Source organism: Chiroxiphia lanceolata, chromosome 4, assembly GCF_009829145.1.
Source record: "Chiroxiphia lanceolata isolate bChiLan1 chromosome 4, bChiLan1.pri, whole genome shotgun sequence".
Taxonomy (NCBI): Eukaryota; Metazoa; Chordata; class Aves; order Passeriformes; family Pipridae; genus Chiroxiphia; species Chiroxiphia lanceolata.
In genome coordinates, this window is record NC_045640.1 from 12,561,202 (window position 1) to 12,573,790 (window position 12,589).

Sequence of the window (12,589 nt, forward strand, 5' to 3'; positions counted from 1 at the left end):
GCCCCCCGCGGCACGACGGCCAATGGCAGCGCACCCGGAAGGAGGTGCCACGCTGAACTTCGGCCAATGGGGACAGAGGGCCCCGGCGCGGGGCGTGTCAGAGCGAGTGAGGGGCCGCGATTGGCCGAGCGGGGCCCGTGCACCTTCCCCGCGGCCAATGGGAGAGGCGACCCCGAGCGAACCCGCCGCGGATTGGTCGCCCGGGGAGAGGGGGCGGCGTTGCCCGGCAACAGGGGAAGCGGCGGGGGCGGGGCCGCTAAGGTTCCCTCGGAGAAAGCGGAGACCTTTAGTCCCGTTTGCGTGCCCGGGGCTGGGATCAAAGGCACAGATTTACGGGTTCAGCGGCTGCGGAACTCACAGGAGAGAAGCCAAATCCCAGGGGTAAAGAAGTCCTTTCATTTTCCAGCACAGGCTGGAATTGCACCCCTGTGGGACCAGGACTCCTGAGCTGTGTTTGAGCTGCTGGTTCCGGCTTCAAAATGAGGTGTGTGTGCATTTAAACAAAGCACACAAATCTCTGACTGCACATATATAGGGATAAAGGGCAGATAAACTGACATAAAGACAGGTGGGAACGGCTCACACCTTCCTCTTTTAAATCGCCTCTGAATTAGGTTTTCTGAATTGCCTGAAAATTTGAGTGACAAAACAAAGTTATTACCCTATTGAACGTTTAAAACTTGTTCTTTTCTCATAGTGAGAGACTATATCAGTAATTTCATACTCCTCCTGCAGTAGTGCCTGATGTTCTCCTGAGGTCTTGCACCTCTGCAGAACTATTGCACAAGCACAGAGGAGCAGTGCAGGCTCTTGTTCTGCAGATGACTGAGATACTTTATATCTTTGGCAGCTCAAACACTCAACTCATGAAGGGATATGACACAACTAATATTCAAAAACTTTTCACAAAGTAGCAGTAGATCTGTCTCTGTGGTGGTTGCTGGACAGTAAAAGGAGAGAAGTGTAACGCAAGCCACCTCTCTTTAAAAAAAAAAAACACATGAAAATCTGTACCTTTTATCTTAAGTCCTGTTAACGAAGTGAGCTCCTCTGCTGACAGAGAGACTGTTGCACAAGTTCAGAAGCCTCCTGGTGCTCCGTGATGTTTTCATAAATCACTTCGGATGATCAGTGGCCATCTCTCCTTTTTTACAGATTCCTGCCAGGAAAATTCTTACGCTTCTTGTTGCTTTTGGGTTAAGACACACAAACCTTCCTTTAACTTGGTAAATACTATTAAGCAACAAAGGTAAATAGATAAAGGAAGGGGAAGCAGGGGAAATGAATCTCAGGTGCTTTTCACTGCTGCACGTTTGACATTTGGAGAAGGCAAGAAGGGTGCAGGCAAGGTTGATGGTGTAATTCTCTGAACTGAGTGTTTCTACTGAAACAAATACTCCCAAGACATTGTTTAACTTCACACACCTGCCTCCAGGACTTTTTCTCTCAGCCCTGAGCTGCAACAACCCTCTGCTACCCTAGCCTTCCAAAGCACCCTGAGGATGAAGATCAAAGATTCCTTCATTTTCCTCCTGTAAATACAGGAAGACATTCCATTAGGACGCAGTAGAGACAAATGTCTTTTTAGTTCCTAATCTCATGTGCTGGCATGGAGGAAAATACTTCCCTTCACACAGACTGGAATTCCTATTGGGAAAACAGGAAAAGGAAAAGTAAATCTAGTTTTGAACAGATTTGTGCAACTCCTGTAAAAGATACAACGTAAACTTCTATTGGTATCGGCTTATGGAGAGCAATTCTGATTTTACATCAGCAAATCAAACAGGAAGATACTTCAGCAAAAGGAAGTGGGACACGTGCTCACTGGAGAAACCAGAACCATGGCAGCCAAGGCCTCCTTGTTGCCCGAGTACTGCCTTCTCTCTCCACTCTTTTATCCATCTTTTATTTGGTGCTTCAGCCTCTTTTCAGTTAAGCAACAGGAAGCCTCTCCACTTCAGGCTCTGAAGTTATGCCTATGTAAGATAAAACAATACCACCTTAGGCATAAAAATGCTTTGTGATTATAAAACCTGCAATAAACCAAGATTTCTTCTTTTCAAAAAAAAAAGACAGGATAATGTATTCAGGCATTTCTGAGTTTTGCACATCACAGAAATGTATTTACAGCTATTTTTCATAATATATTTATCAGCTCTCAGACCTAGTCCAGAGAAAGGTGTATGAAATGGGATTAAAGCATGGACAGCATAAGGTATTAAATCTTCTAATTGTCTCATATAATTTAAAAGGTATTTTAACTTGGAAAGCATCAGCAAAAAGTCCTCCACCTTCAATACATAAATGGTCTGAAGTCCTCTTTTTGGACAGACAAAAACTGCTGGAGAAGCTTGTGAAGAAACAGAGAGGTACTGGGATTTTGGGTTCTGAATTACACTGACAACAGGTGACTAAGATAACTTTACATGACTTTATTTAACAAAACCATATATTTACAGTTGAAAAAAGTTTCAGTTTGATACACATATCTAAACAAAACAAACGTGGTAACTACAGAAACCCAATTTAAACATGATGTACAGGGGATGTATCAATAGTTCTCTATATGTCATTCTACTTTTTAAAACATTCAAAAATAACCTGTTACAAGGTACCATTTTTTCCGATTGAAATTGTTTACTAAGTGAAATAATGTTAATGATTGACTGCAGATCAAAGTTGCAAAACTGCTTTATTATAAAGTGCAGATTGTACAGAATCTCAAAGCTGGTTGAAGTTTTCTGGTTTCTCTGATCTGCTGCATGTAGAGTGGCACTTCTGTGCATTGCAGCAGTTTTATTTTTCCTTAAACCCATGAAGAAAAGAAAGTTTGCTTGATGGGGACATTTGCTCAATGAAAGAAAATCTCATGCATCTTGTTACAGATACTCTCAAGCACCTGAACAATAAAATTGTCAAATTCTTTAATCCAATTCCCTGAATTCCTTAAGGAAGGTTTCTGTAATAGCTAATTAAGAGATTTGGTATGCTGCAAGACACTTAAAAAGCTCACTGGCAAGTAATTCTATGCCCTTTACTACTCATCTCTGGTTTTTATCAAAATTCAAGCATTACCTTCAAATCAAGTTACTGAGAAGTTGAAACAATTGCATGTTTAGGCAGGTGATTATTTTTTTCACATGTATTTTGTCTGAAAACAAACTGTGCAAAGCTCCTTATTGCATTGCTGTTTCTTCATTAAAGAACATACCTTATATACACAAAGAAATCATTTAGAAAATATATACAACTTCTAAGAACAGAAAGATCAAATCACAAAAGCAAAATAATTACATTTGCAAGTAACAAACAGTGCACAAGTGTTGCAGCAGGCCTTTTTCCCTACAGCTGTGCCCACTGTCACTGTTACATTCAACATCTTATTGAGAAGAGAAAAAGAACAGGCTGTCGATGGCTGCCAACATACCTAAGTAGCTAAAAAATGCATTTTTAACCAGACAAATGAGCCACACCTGTAGACTTGTTTCAAAAGGAAATACAAACGTGGTTGCAATGAAAACTTAAATTGCAAAGCCAGTTACAGTACTACCTAAAAATGTATACTGAGGAAGAAGTTCTCTCCGTGTTTAATAAACCGTTTAAAAGCATAGTGCAAATGTTTTGGATGGTAGGCCTCTCGTATCCTTCATGGAAAGGCATATTTATTGTAGCAATAGAAAAAGTAATATTAAAAAACACTTACTGACCTTTCTGCTTTCTACTGCACTTCAAAGCAACGTAGCATACAAGTACCAGTCACTGGAGGACCTAAGCTGTACAAATTCTGGGAGAATTAACACATTTCCTATCAACGTCTTAATGTCTATTTTCAGTAAGTGATGACCTAGAAGAAGTCTTGTGGAGCAATTAAGACGACCAACAAAAAATCCACATCCATTACACCAGGTACACGAAGTGAACAGGAAAAGAGGTCAATGAGGTATCAGACTTGCAGGCTGTATTTGCATTACACATCTTTCAAAGTGATTATGAGTCCTCACTTACCAGCAAATCTTGTTCTCACTCTTCTTAACATTACAATCAAATTATCCCTCACAGTAATGCTGTCTGTACCAGAAGACAGTATTTTGATTATGTCCCACAATACTTTACATTAAATGTTGAGTTGAGCAGTGTACAACTATTCTTCTCATTGTTTCATTCAGACTATGCCAAAATAATCAGCATAAACCAGACTGAAGAGCATTGGGAAACTGCTGACCACACAGCTCGAGGATTTAGCAACCCCTGTTTACAGTTAACACAAATATTGCTTTAGTTACATTTCCCTTTTCAATGATCATGATTATAAAATAGATTTTATACTACACACTACGTGATAAACATTCTTGTAAAGCAGAGGCACTCGTGATTTGCCCTTCAACATTCATCTGGAGGCAGAGGGGATCTGAGATGTGTAAGGGGGGTTTATATAACTGCACTTTGCTGCCGCTGTAATTTGCTCTCATACATTAGAGGCCAGATAAAACACTCGGAATGACAGCTTGTACTTATCCTGATGGTGTTTGTCTGGTACATTTCCCAATAAACTTCTTTCACTTGTCACTGTATGATTAGCTCCACATAACGCTTTTCCCCTGGAGCAGCAGCAGCAGATCCAGGAGATCCCACAGAACTTTTCTTTCCAGCAGCAGCGTTGCGGAACATGACTGCTCCCCTCACCCTTCCTCCTCAGCTTTGCCAGGGAGCAGAGCTGGGGTTTAAAGTAACTATCAAAATTGCTTTTAACCATTTCTCAGTTTATCTGCTCAGCCCACAGTTTCATCAGTGTGACTGGAGACACACTGTGTGAGTGGAGACACTACACCTCTAGTAGTATGTGACCCTGGTTTTAACCAGAGGAAAGAGAGTACAATTGGGAAATGATGCCAGCTTAATACTAGAACCCTCTGGGTGAGTTTAGAATCTAGTCTGATTAATGGAATTTCCTCCATATGCATCCAGATTTCCAAGGCATCTTGAAGAATAATTGGTTTTGCACTGCTAGTGTGACTTCTCTTCCAAGGTTACTTTCTACTTAACTTTTTCTTATTAAAGAAAGGAATGTAATTCTACATCTACATGATTTCTTTGGTAAATGGGACCCACAGCCTATAAAATAGAAGCATTTCTAAAGAAATGGTCCTCACATCATTGAACTATAAATTCCAGCACCAGTTATTTAAAATCCAGATCCAGTGACTTTTATAGGTATTGGAAATATATCCTGCCTAAGAATGAAACAGGGGAATAGCTTTTACAGCAACCAACATTGCTGAATGTCCAGTCTTTTAAAACACCACAGGAAAGAAATTTAGAAAAATCTAAACCCTTGATATTATTTTGTTTCACTGCTCTCATCAGAAGTACAGAATGTGTAATGCTCTTCACAGCATATGCTCATACCACTAAAAGTTTAAGGCTAAGCCTAGGTTTAATTTATAAGGGGTTTATCCCCTGATTTCCTTCCTTTTTTTTAAATTTTTTTCCTCTTCCTCCTCCTTATTTTTCTTCTCTCCCCTTTAAGGCTATCCTACTACTAAACAAAACTCTGAAATAACACTTTGATTTGCAGGCTCATACATGTCAAACAGTACTCAACAGTTCTGCCACTTTAGCTCTTTTCCTTTGAGTCACAGGAGGCAAACCCAACGTTAACGTTTGAGTGAAGGGCTTCCTTTTTCCATTTCCCGATTATCTTTCTGCAGAGCAGCCAGTATCTAGATATTTCAAGGAATGAGAGAGAAGAAAAAGATTAGATTTTAAAAATGACTCAATAATTCATTGTCTGAAGAGTTTCCAATTTGTTATTTAATTATGTATTAATACTAATGTATTTTAACATTAATGTATTTTAACAACTAAATGTAATCAAATTTACAGAACCTCTCCACTGACAGAGGCCTCTGCCATAAGCCCTTGTGGTGTGGTAGATAGAAATGGATTTAACAAAGGTTTAAAGTCCACTTTTGAAGCCTGTTATTAGGGGTACTTGGCAGAACAGGACCCCTATCTCTCTTTCCCTGCAAGGGAAGCAGCAGCAGGCTGAGAATTTATTTGGAATGTAATCCTCACGTGCACATGACACATTTAAAGAAGGTGAGTGAGGTCAACTGAATGAGGAATGAGACTGGGAGGATACTTACAGAGACTGGCTGAAAAATGTTCTTGAGGAAAGAAACAAAGCTGGATCTGTGCTTATGACTTAGGACCAAGGCCAGAGGTCAAATGCCAACTACTCTGTGAGGAAGGTGGTGTCAGGGAGGACACGCTGTCCCTGTGCTGCTCTGGGGTGGGCAGTGCAGGCTGTGCTCCCTCTCACACACCACATAAGGCTCAGAGGGCTACAAGCTACTCCTGTTGTGAAGGTCAGAAATCTTCACCTCAAAGAGCAAGCTGGCAATCCCCAGCACCTACAGGTAGATTTCTACCCTAGGAAAGGACCATACACACCCAGTTGCAGCCAAATTGCCCCAACCACCACATTTAACATCACCTTTCCGTTTCACTGCAAAAAGATAACTGGGTAGGATGGGCAGAGCTCTGTTACAGAATAACTAGTGAAGTGGGCTGTATTACTGCTTTGAACAAATTAAAAACAAAAATGAAAAAGGGGGTTTCCACTCTCCAGCATGAATGGCTGCTACAGCCACTTAACCATTTCCACATTCAGATGACATATCCTTTTTCTTTAAACTGGAATTTAGCTGAAATTACAGTGATGAGACTATTTCTGAAATCACATGACAAATCTCAGTAAAGAAGTCAGAGATGCAATCACTTTTGTACAACCCTAAATCAGGCAGAAGAGATCCTCAAGAAAATTAAAGATGACAACTGTATGATAATGTGTCCTGATAAATTGTCATCATCTCCCAAAGAGTGAATTTCTGCTTACAAATATCAACTTGTAATGTTGCCAGCAGCCTTTGTAATTGATAAATTTTAAAAGCTGTGTGACACTTCATCAATTGCACTCAACATTTCAATTTTGAATGTTGGCTGAGTTCTCCCTTTCCAGAGGAGAGTAAGCTCAGGGAATCCACTCACCTCAACCTATGCTAAAAGCATGGAGTGAGCTACACAGTCCCACCTACCTCTAAAATGAAACACTAGCTCTGCTAAAACATTCTTCCAGATGTTGCCAAACCCCATTTTCATGAGTACAGTACAATCATCAGTTATCAAATATTGACATCCTCTTTACCTGAGCCCATTTTTTGTTTCTACTTTGCATCTGAATGGCAGCAATAGATGTGAAGAACTCTTCTGAAGGCAAGTCCTCAGGTAGCTTTGTTAAAAACTGGGCTATATGAATGAAGTCCATTTTAGTCAAAATATCTTCAAAAAGTTTTAATATTCCCAGCGCTGTACGGAATAAGAACTCTTCTCCATCACGGCAGAACACATCCCAGACACGACATGCCAAGTCTAGTGGCAAAGATTTGCTGTACAATGTGAATATCCTGAAAAATGGAACAAAATTTTCAGAGTTACTGGACAAGAAAAACGTCTTGGGTAGTTGCAGAAGGACACAGACCGACCACCAGTAAAAGTTTGAGGCTTCTCAAATATTTATAACTGAATATGCCTTTCTGGTTTTCAGAAGTACTTCTCTTAGTTGCAGCATACCAACCCACAAAACAATATCAAACTGTACAACCAGTAAGGCATCTTGCTATCAGCCTGAGTCTCCAAGTTTGATTTTCTTGGATCACACCAAGGACACAACATATACGGTTTTACGATGGGCACGCACTGATCACAGCTATAATCAAAGGCCTATTTAATCATCAATTCAGAGTTGAGGATTGATGAAGTTTCAGCTGCGAAAATACAAGAAGATGAACCTTAAGACAAACTGCAAAGGGAATTTTGTGGATCAGATAAAAGAGATGTGTAAAATAAACTCGTGTGTTCTAGGCTTGATTGACTGGCAAAATAATAACAGCATGACTTTTGGAGGAAAGATCAGCTTAACCTCTCACAAGTTGAGAGAAACAGCAGGATGTCCAGAGAGAAGGTCCAGATAGCTGTGATAAGATGGTGGCTCAGGTGTGACTGAAGGGATGTGATCCCCAAAGAAAAAGGGTAATGGCAGAGCAAGAATCTTCTCCCAGTTGCTAAAACTGTACTTACATTAACTACCAAGAGCACATTTCTTCCTTCACCAAAATGCTGACAGCCTTGCAGGCAGGAACACGAAGCTGCTCCCCCCTCTCTCTCTATCCAACACAGGTTACGCAGCAGAGTACAAGCTCTCATTGCCACCAACAATGACCCAACAGCAAGTGATGAGAATTGAGTTTCCTGGAATCACTTTACAGTATATAAGGGAAAAGAATTACAGGGGTTTTTTCCTTCAGTATTCAGAGAGAACTTTTCTTCCCAAATGTACCGCACAAAAATCTCTGTCAAACTGCAAAGAATTCTCTCCCCAGCAGAGGTCAGCAAAGGCTCAAATTTAAATCAAACCTTTCCAGGGCTTTTCACAAAAAAGTCCCTTTCAAGTATGTTGAATCGAACAGCAGCTATGCTGTGTTTAAGACTATCCTCTATCCCCTCCAAGTTTTTCATTTAAGAAACTCGGATTTACATTAAAAAATAAAATTGAACAGATACATACACACACATATATAGGTATGGAACATGAATTAATGTATTTTCACAGCAAATCCTAATAATCAAAGGTTTTCTGCAGTATCTGCTTTTTACAAGATTATTTGAATGATGCATCAAGTATCCAGCTTCTGTATGAATCAGCACATGACAGAAAAAAGGGAAAATATATTCAGTTTAGAAACATCAAGACAAAACTAACGTTTGCACAAGCTCAGGTGACAAGTGAATTGCAGGTTTATGATCCTTAGGATTTTACTTTTTTTGGTTTTTTTCATCTCATTGCAATCTTTTTATAACAAGTGGAAATCATTTAAATTCTGTTCTCCAAAGAGTTAAATTAGAACTATAAAAATAAATAAACAAGAGTCTGGGATGAAAAAAAAAACCACAAAATTGCTCATGTATGTATTTTACACACATACACAAATGTGAAAGAACAGCACAATACAAGCTCTTTCTCTGGGTTACTGGCTGATGGTGCACTGCAGACTTTATAATCTTTTCAATATTTTTGTACAGCCACACACCACGTAAAACTGTCTTGCTACAGAATACCTACACAGCACAGTTAAGACTTGTGCCTATACACACACATGCACAGGAAACAGCAACAGCTTTTCAATTTAAAAGGAACGGTGTAATAGGAAGCAATTCAACTGAGTCCTTTCCTGGTCACCAAGCAGCAGGCAAACACCCAGCCAGAAATGAGTCCTGGTTAAAGATAAGTAACAATGCCAATTTTTTGGAACTGTTTTTATTCTCAAAAGGTATTATTCTGTCATGATTCAGACCTAACCCGAATAACCCATGTGTATTAAATCTACAACTATGTGGGAAATTAACTGTCAGAAGAAAGAACTATTTATTAGAACACTACTTTTGTATGAGAAGATTTGCTCACATCAAAAAAGCTGTCACATCAAATAAGGTATTTGCCACTGAGCTCTTCATAATTTGGAAGGAAGCACCATTTGCAGGAACTTCACAAGGCAATTAACTTTCATTAATCCTTGGATGGAATTGAGGCATCAAGCCCTAAGAACAGAGACTCGGCCCCCTAGAACAAGCAATGAAACACCAGTAGGAATCACTGCTAAGAATGGATACAGCATTTGCTCCCTTCAAAGATTTCCCATTAAAAGATGTTTTTTATTAGACATCTGAGCTACTGGTCCGAAACCCAGCTGAAATTATCACAGCAATAAAGCAGTTGCCTGACTGAACCAGTTAGAGCAGTGGCTCTCAGCAGCACTGGCACACTCCCTGCACATGATCTGCTCCCTCTGTACTGTGGATGATTTTCTGTCTGCAGGTCTCTTCCAACCACTCTAAGTCCCAGGTGCAGACAGCACAGCCAACTCACACAGAGGTGTCAGGGTCACAGGAACACAGGTGCAGTCTACTGGCCTCTCTCTGTTTGGAAGAGGGAAAAAAGTATCAGAAGCTCCTGTTCCTCCCCAGATCTGCTTACGATGAAAGTGTTCTTTGAGGTAGATGCATGAAGTCCTGGCTGATTTGCTGCTCACAGGAAAAGCAACAACATAATGTTATCAAGAAAGCAAAGCACGGCTACCATGATAATCACAGGCTCTGTGCTTTCATTCCTTTGTTCTTTCTTCCATCCTACCCTTTTTCCTCTTTCTTTTCTGCTTAAAAACTCTTCATAAGATATTGTTACCAACAGCAATGCAGACAGGTATCTCATATTTCAGATTGGCAAGTCACGCACAACACTGATGCAAATCAGATCTTGTGTATTTCTTGCACTACACGTTCTTTTCTCAGGTCTGTAAATTGTGAAATCATTACAGTTTAAAAAAAAAAAAGTGGAAGTATTTACTTTGCTCCTTACAAGAAAAAAAAAAAGAAGTAAATATTGTGTAATATAAAATACTGACTGCAACAGAGCAACTTCTTAGCACTCAGCAAAGTGGATTGCATTGTAAAATGTATCAATCTAATATAAATACTGTGCATGTTTCTAAGCAATTTCCAACCAGTCAGAAGCAACCAAAAAGCCTCGCTTGTTCACCTTGCAATATTTCTCTTGATTCCACCCCAACCTGCAGTGACATAAGGATAAGCACACTGTAAACTGGGCTGAAGACTGGGATCTTTTGGAGTCTGGTAACAATTCCAACTCAAAAAATCAGGATGTCCCCAAAAAACTTTAGACAGAATTACAGTCCATTTTTTCTTTGATGAGGAGGCATGCACTTAAAATATCATCCTAAGTGGCATTTTTTGGCAGCAGTGTGGACTATGCTTTTCTTAAAGTAACACAGAGCAAGCTTATAAATATTTTACTGGAAGCACCCATGGAAAATGGCCACACAAAGTGGCTTGGACCTTTATCATAACAAGCACACGGTGTCAATAGAAAGTTCATGTTCACAGAGCACAATCACAGTCCATGTAATACCACAGAATCACTGATCAATCCATCAGTACAAACACAGCCTTTGGCTATAATTATTGCCAAAATCATTTTTCTGAGTAGGGATAAAGAGGTGTTTGTATAGCGGCAGCAGGCCATAAATAGACAGCATGTGTCCTTGGCAGATCCACATTATGCTCTGCTCACAAGAGCCTGCAGAACATCAGCTGACAGAGTGAGAGGCCAAAACTGGGCTATTCAGACACACTATTTCCCTCTGTTCTCTGTGAACCTGACTGCACATTGCTCTTTACAGCTCTTTCACACCTGATCCCCTTTATATTCTCAAAAAAAAAGTCAAAACCTGTATAGCCTTTGAATTCTTTCTGTGAGATTTATCAGTCGGAGTTTGGGTGTGAAGCACATGGGTCTTTTTGTAAAAAAGATAGCTTACTTGTGGCAGGTATCCTCTGATAATCATGCCACTGTACCTTTTAATAAAGCTACTCAGTCCTTGGAGTTTTCCCATCATGGAAGGCAGTGGGGGAACTAAACTGGCAGGGGGACTCCCCTTTCTAAATCCTCTACTCAAGAAAGCCCAGAGCAGCAGTGCATCACCTGCACAGCTGGGCCCACACACAGCATTTCTTTTCCTTGGAACACATCCCTTCAAAAATTATTTAAGCACACCAATTTTACTGTCATTCCCTGCAGCACTGGTTACAGGAAGAAGCACAAAGGAGACTAGTTGATTCCACTGTAATTGTGGCAGGAATAGGAGGGTTTCCCAGCAACTGATCTGTGCAGTACTGGCTCCTAGAGCCCTCCCAGAGCTGGCACCAGCTGAGCTTTGCTGCACACATGCCTGCACAGTAACCACACCAGTCACAGGAATAGCAGCAGGCATCCCTCGGGGGCTCAGAACAAATGCTCATTTAAATAAAAGTAATGCTGTTAGAGCAAGGCTGTTTCACAAAGATTCCTACTTACAAGCAAAAGGTCTGCCTACTCAATGTGACACTGTACCTTATTTTTCCCTGACTTTAAACTCCAGCCACACTCAGTGATTTAAAAAAAAAAAAAATCTAAATCTGTTTCCTACAGGATCAAAGTATTTTGAAGTATAAAGTATGCATGTGTATGCACACACACATATACATCACTTACACACATATACACGTATACATTTGAATGAGATATGAAAGTTTTACATAGATAAATACAACCTGCTCTGCCTAACAAAATTAAGGACAGAGTGGTACAAGCTGTCTAGCTCAAGACAAGTGTAAAAAAGTTTAATACAAGATTGGGCAGGTCCATCTGGAACAGCCTACATCCCTGTGCAAGATCACAGTGTTGTGACTCTCTAGGGACAGGAGTAACACAGTAAATTGTCCTTGGAATTAAAATAAACAGCTTGAATATGGATGCAGGTAATCAGCAAGAAATGCTACGGGTTGTCAGTCCACTGATACAAAGACTTTGAGAAGTGCCATCCACAGTCACTCCTGTCTGAAGTTTCTTTTCAAGTGCTCTTAACAACACCCACAGAGGGAACAAAAAGGGGACCTGATGTGCTTCAAAACGTCA

General features: G+C 40.2%; 1 protein-coding gene across 6 annotated transcripts in view; it reads right to left on the reverse strand.

The window, feature by feature from the left end:
* Positions 1 to 2,412: 2,412 nt before the first annotated feature.
* TBC1D14 (TBC1 domain family member 14) overlaps positions 2,413 to 12,589 on the reverse strand; it is a 70,885-nt gene continuing 60,708 nt past the window's right edge. For 5 of the 6 annotated variants that reach the window (XM_032685329.1, XM_032685330.1, XM_032685333.1 and 2 more), the window contains 2 exons: positions 7,208 to 7,466; positions 2,413 to 5,720 (listed from right to left, as the gene is read on the reverse strand). In XM_032685329.1, the coding sequence (XP_032541220.1) occupies positions 5,655 to 5,720; positions 7,208 to 7,466 (325 nt within the window). In that variant the 3' untranslated portion in view covers positions 2,413 to 5,654. The other variant, XM_032685331.1, reaches the window with a different exon arrangement.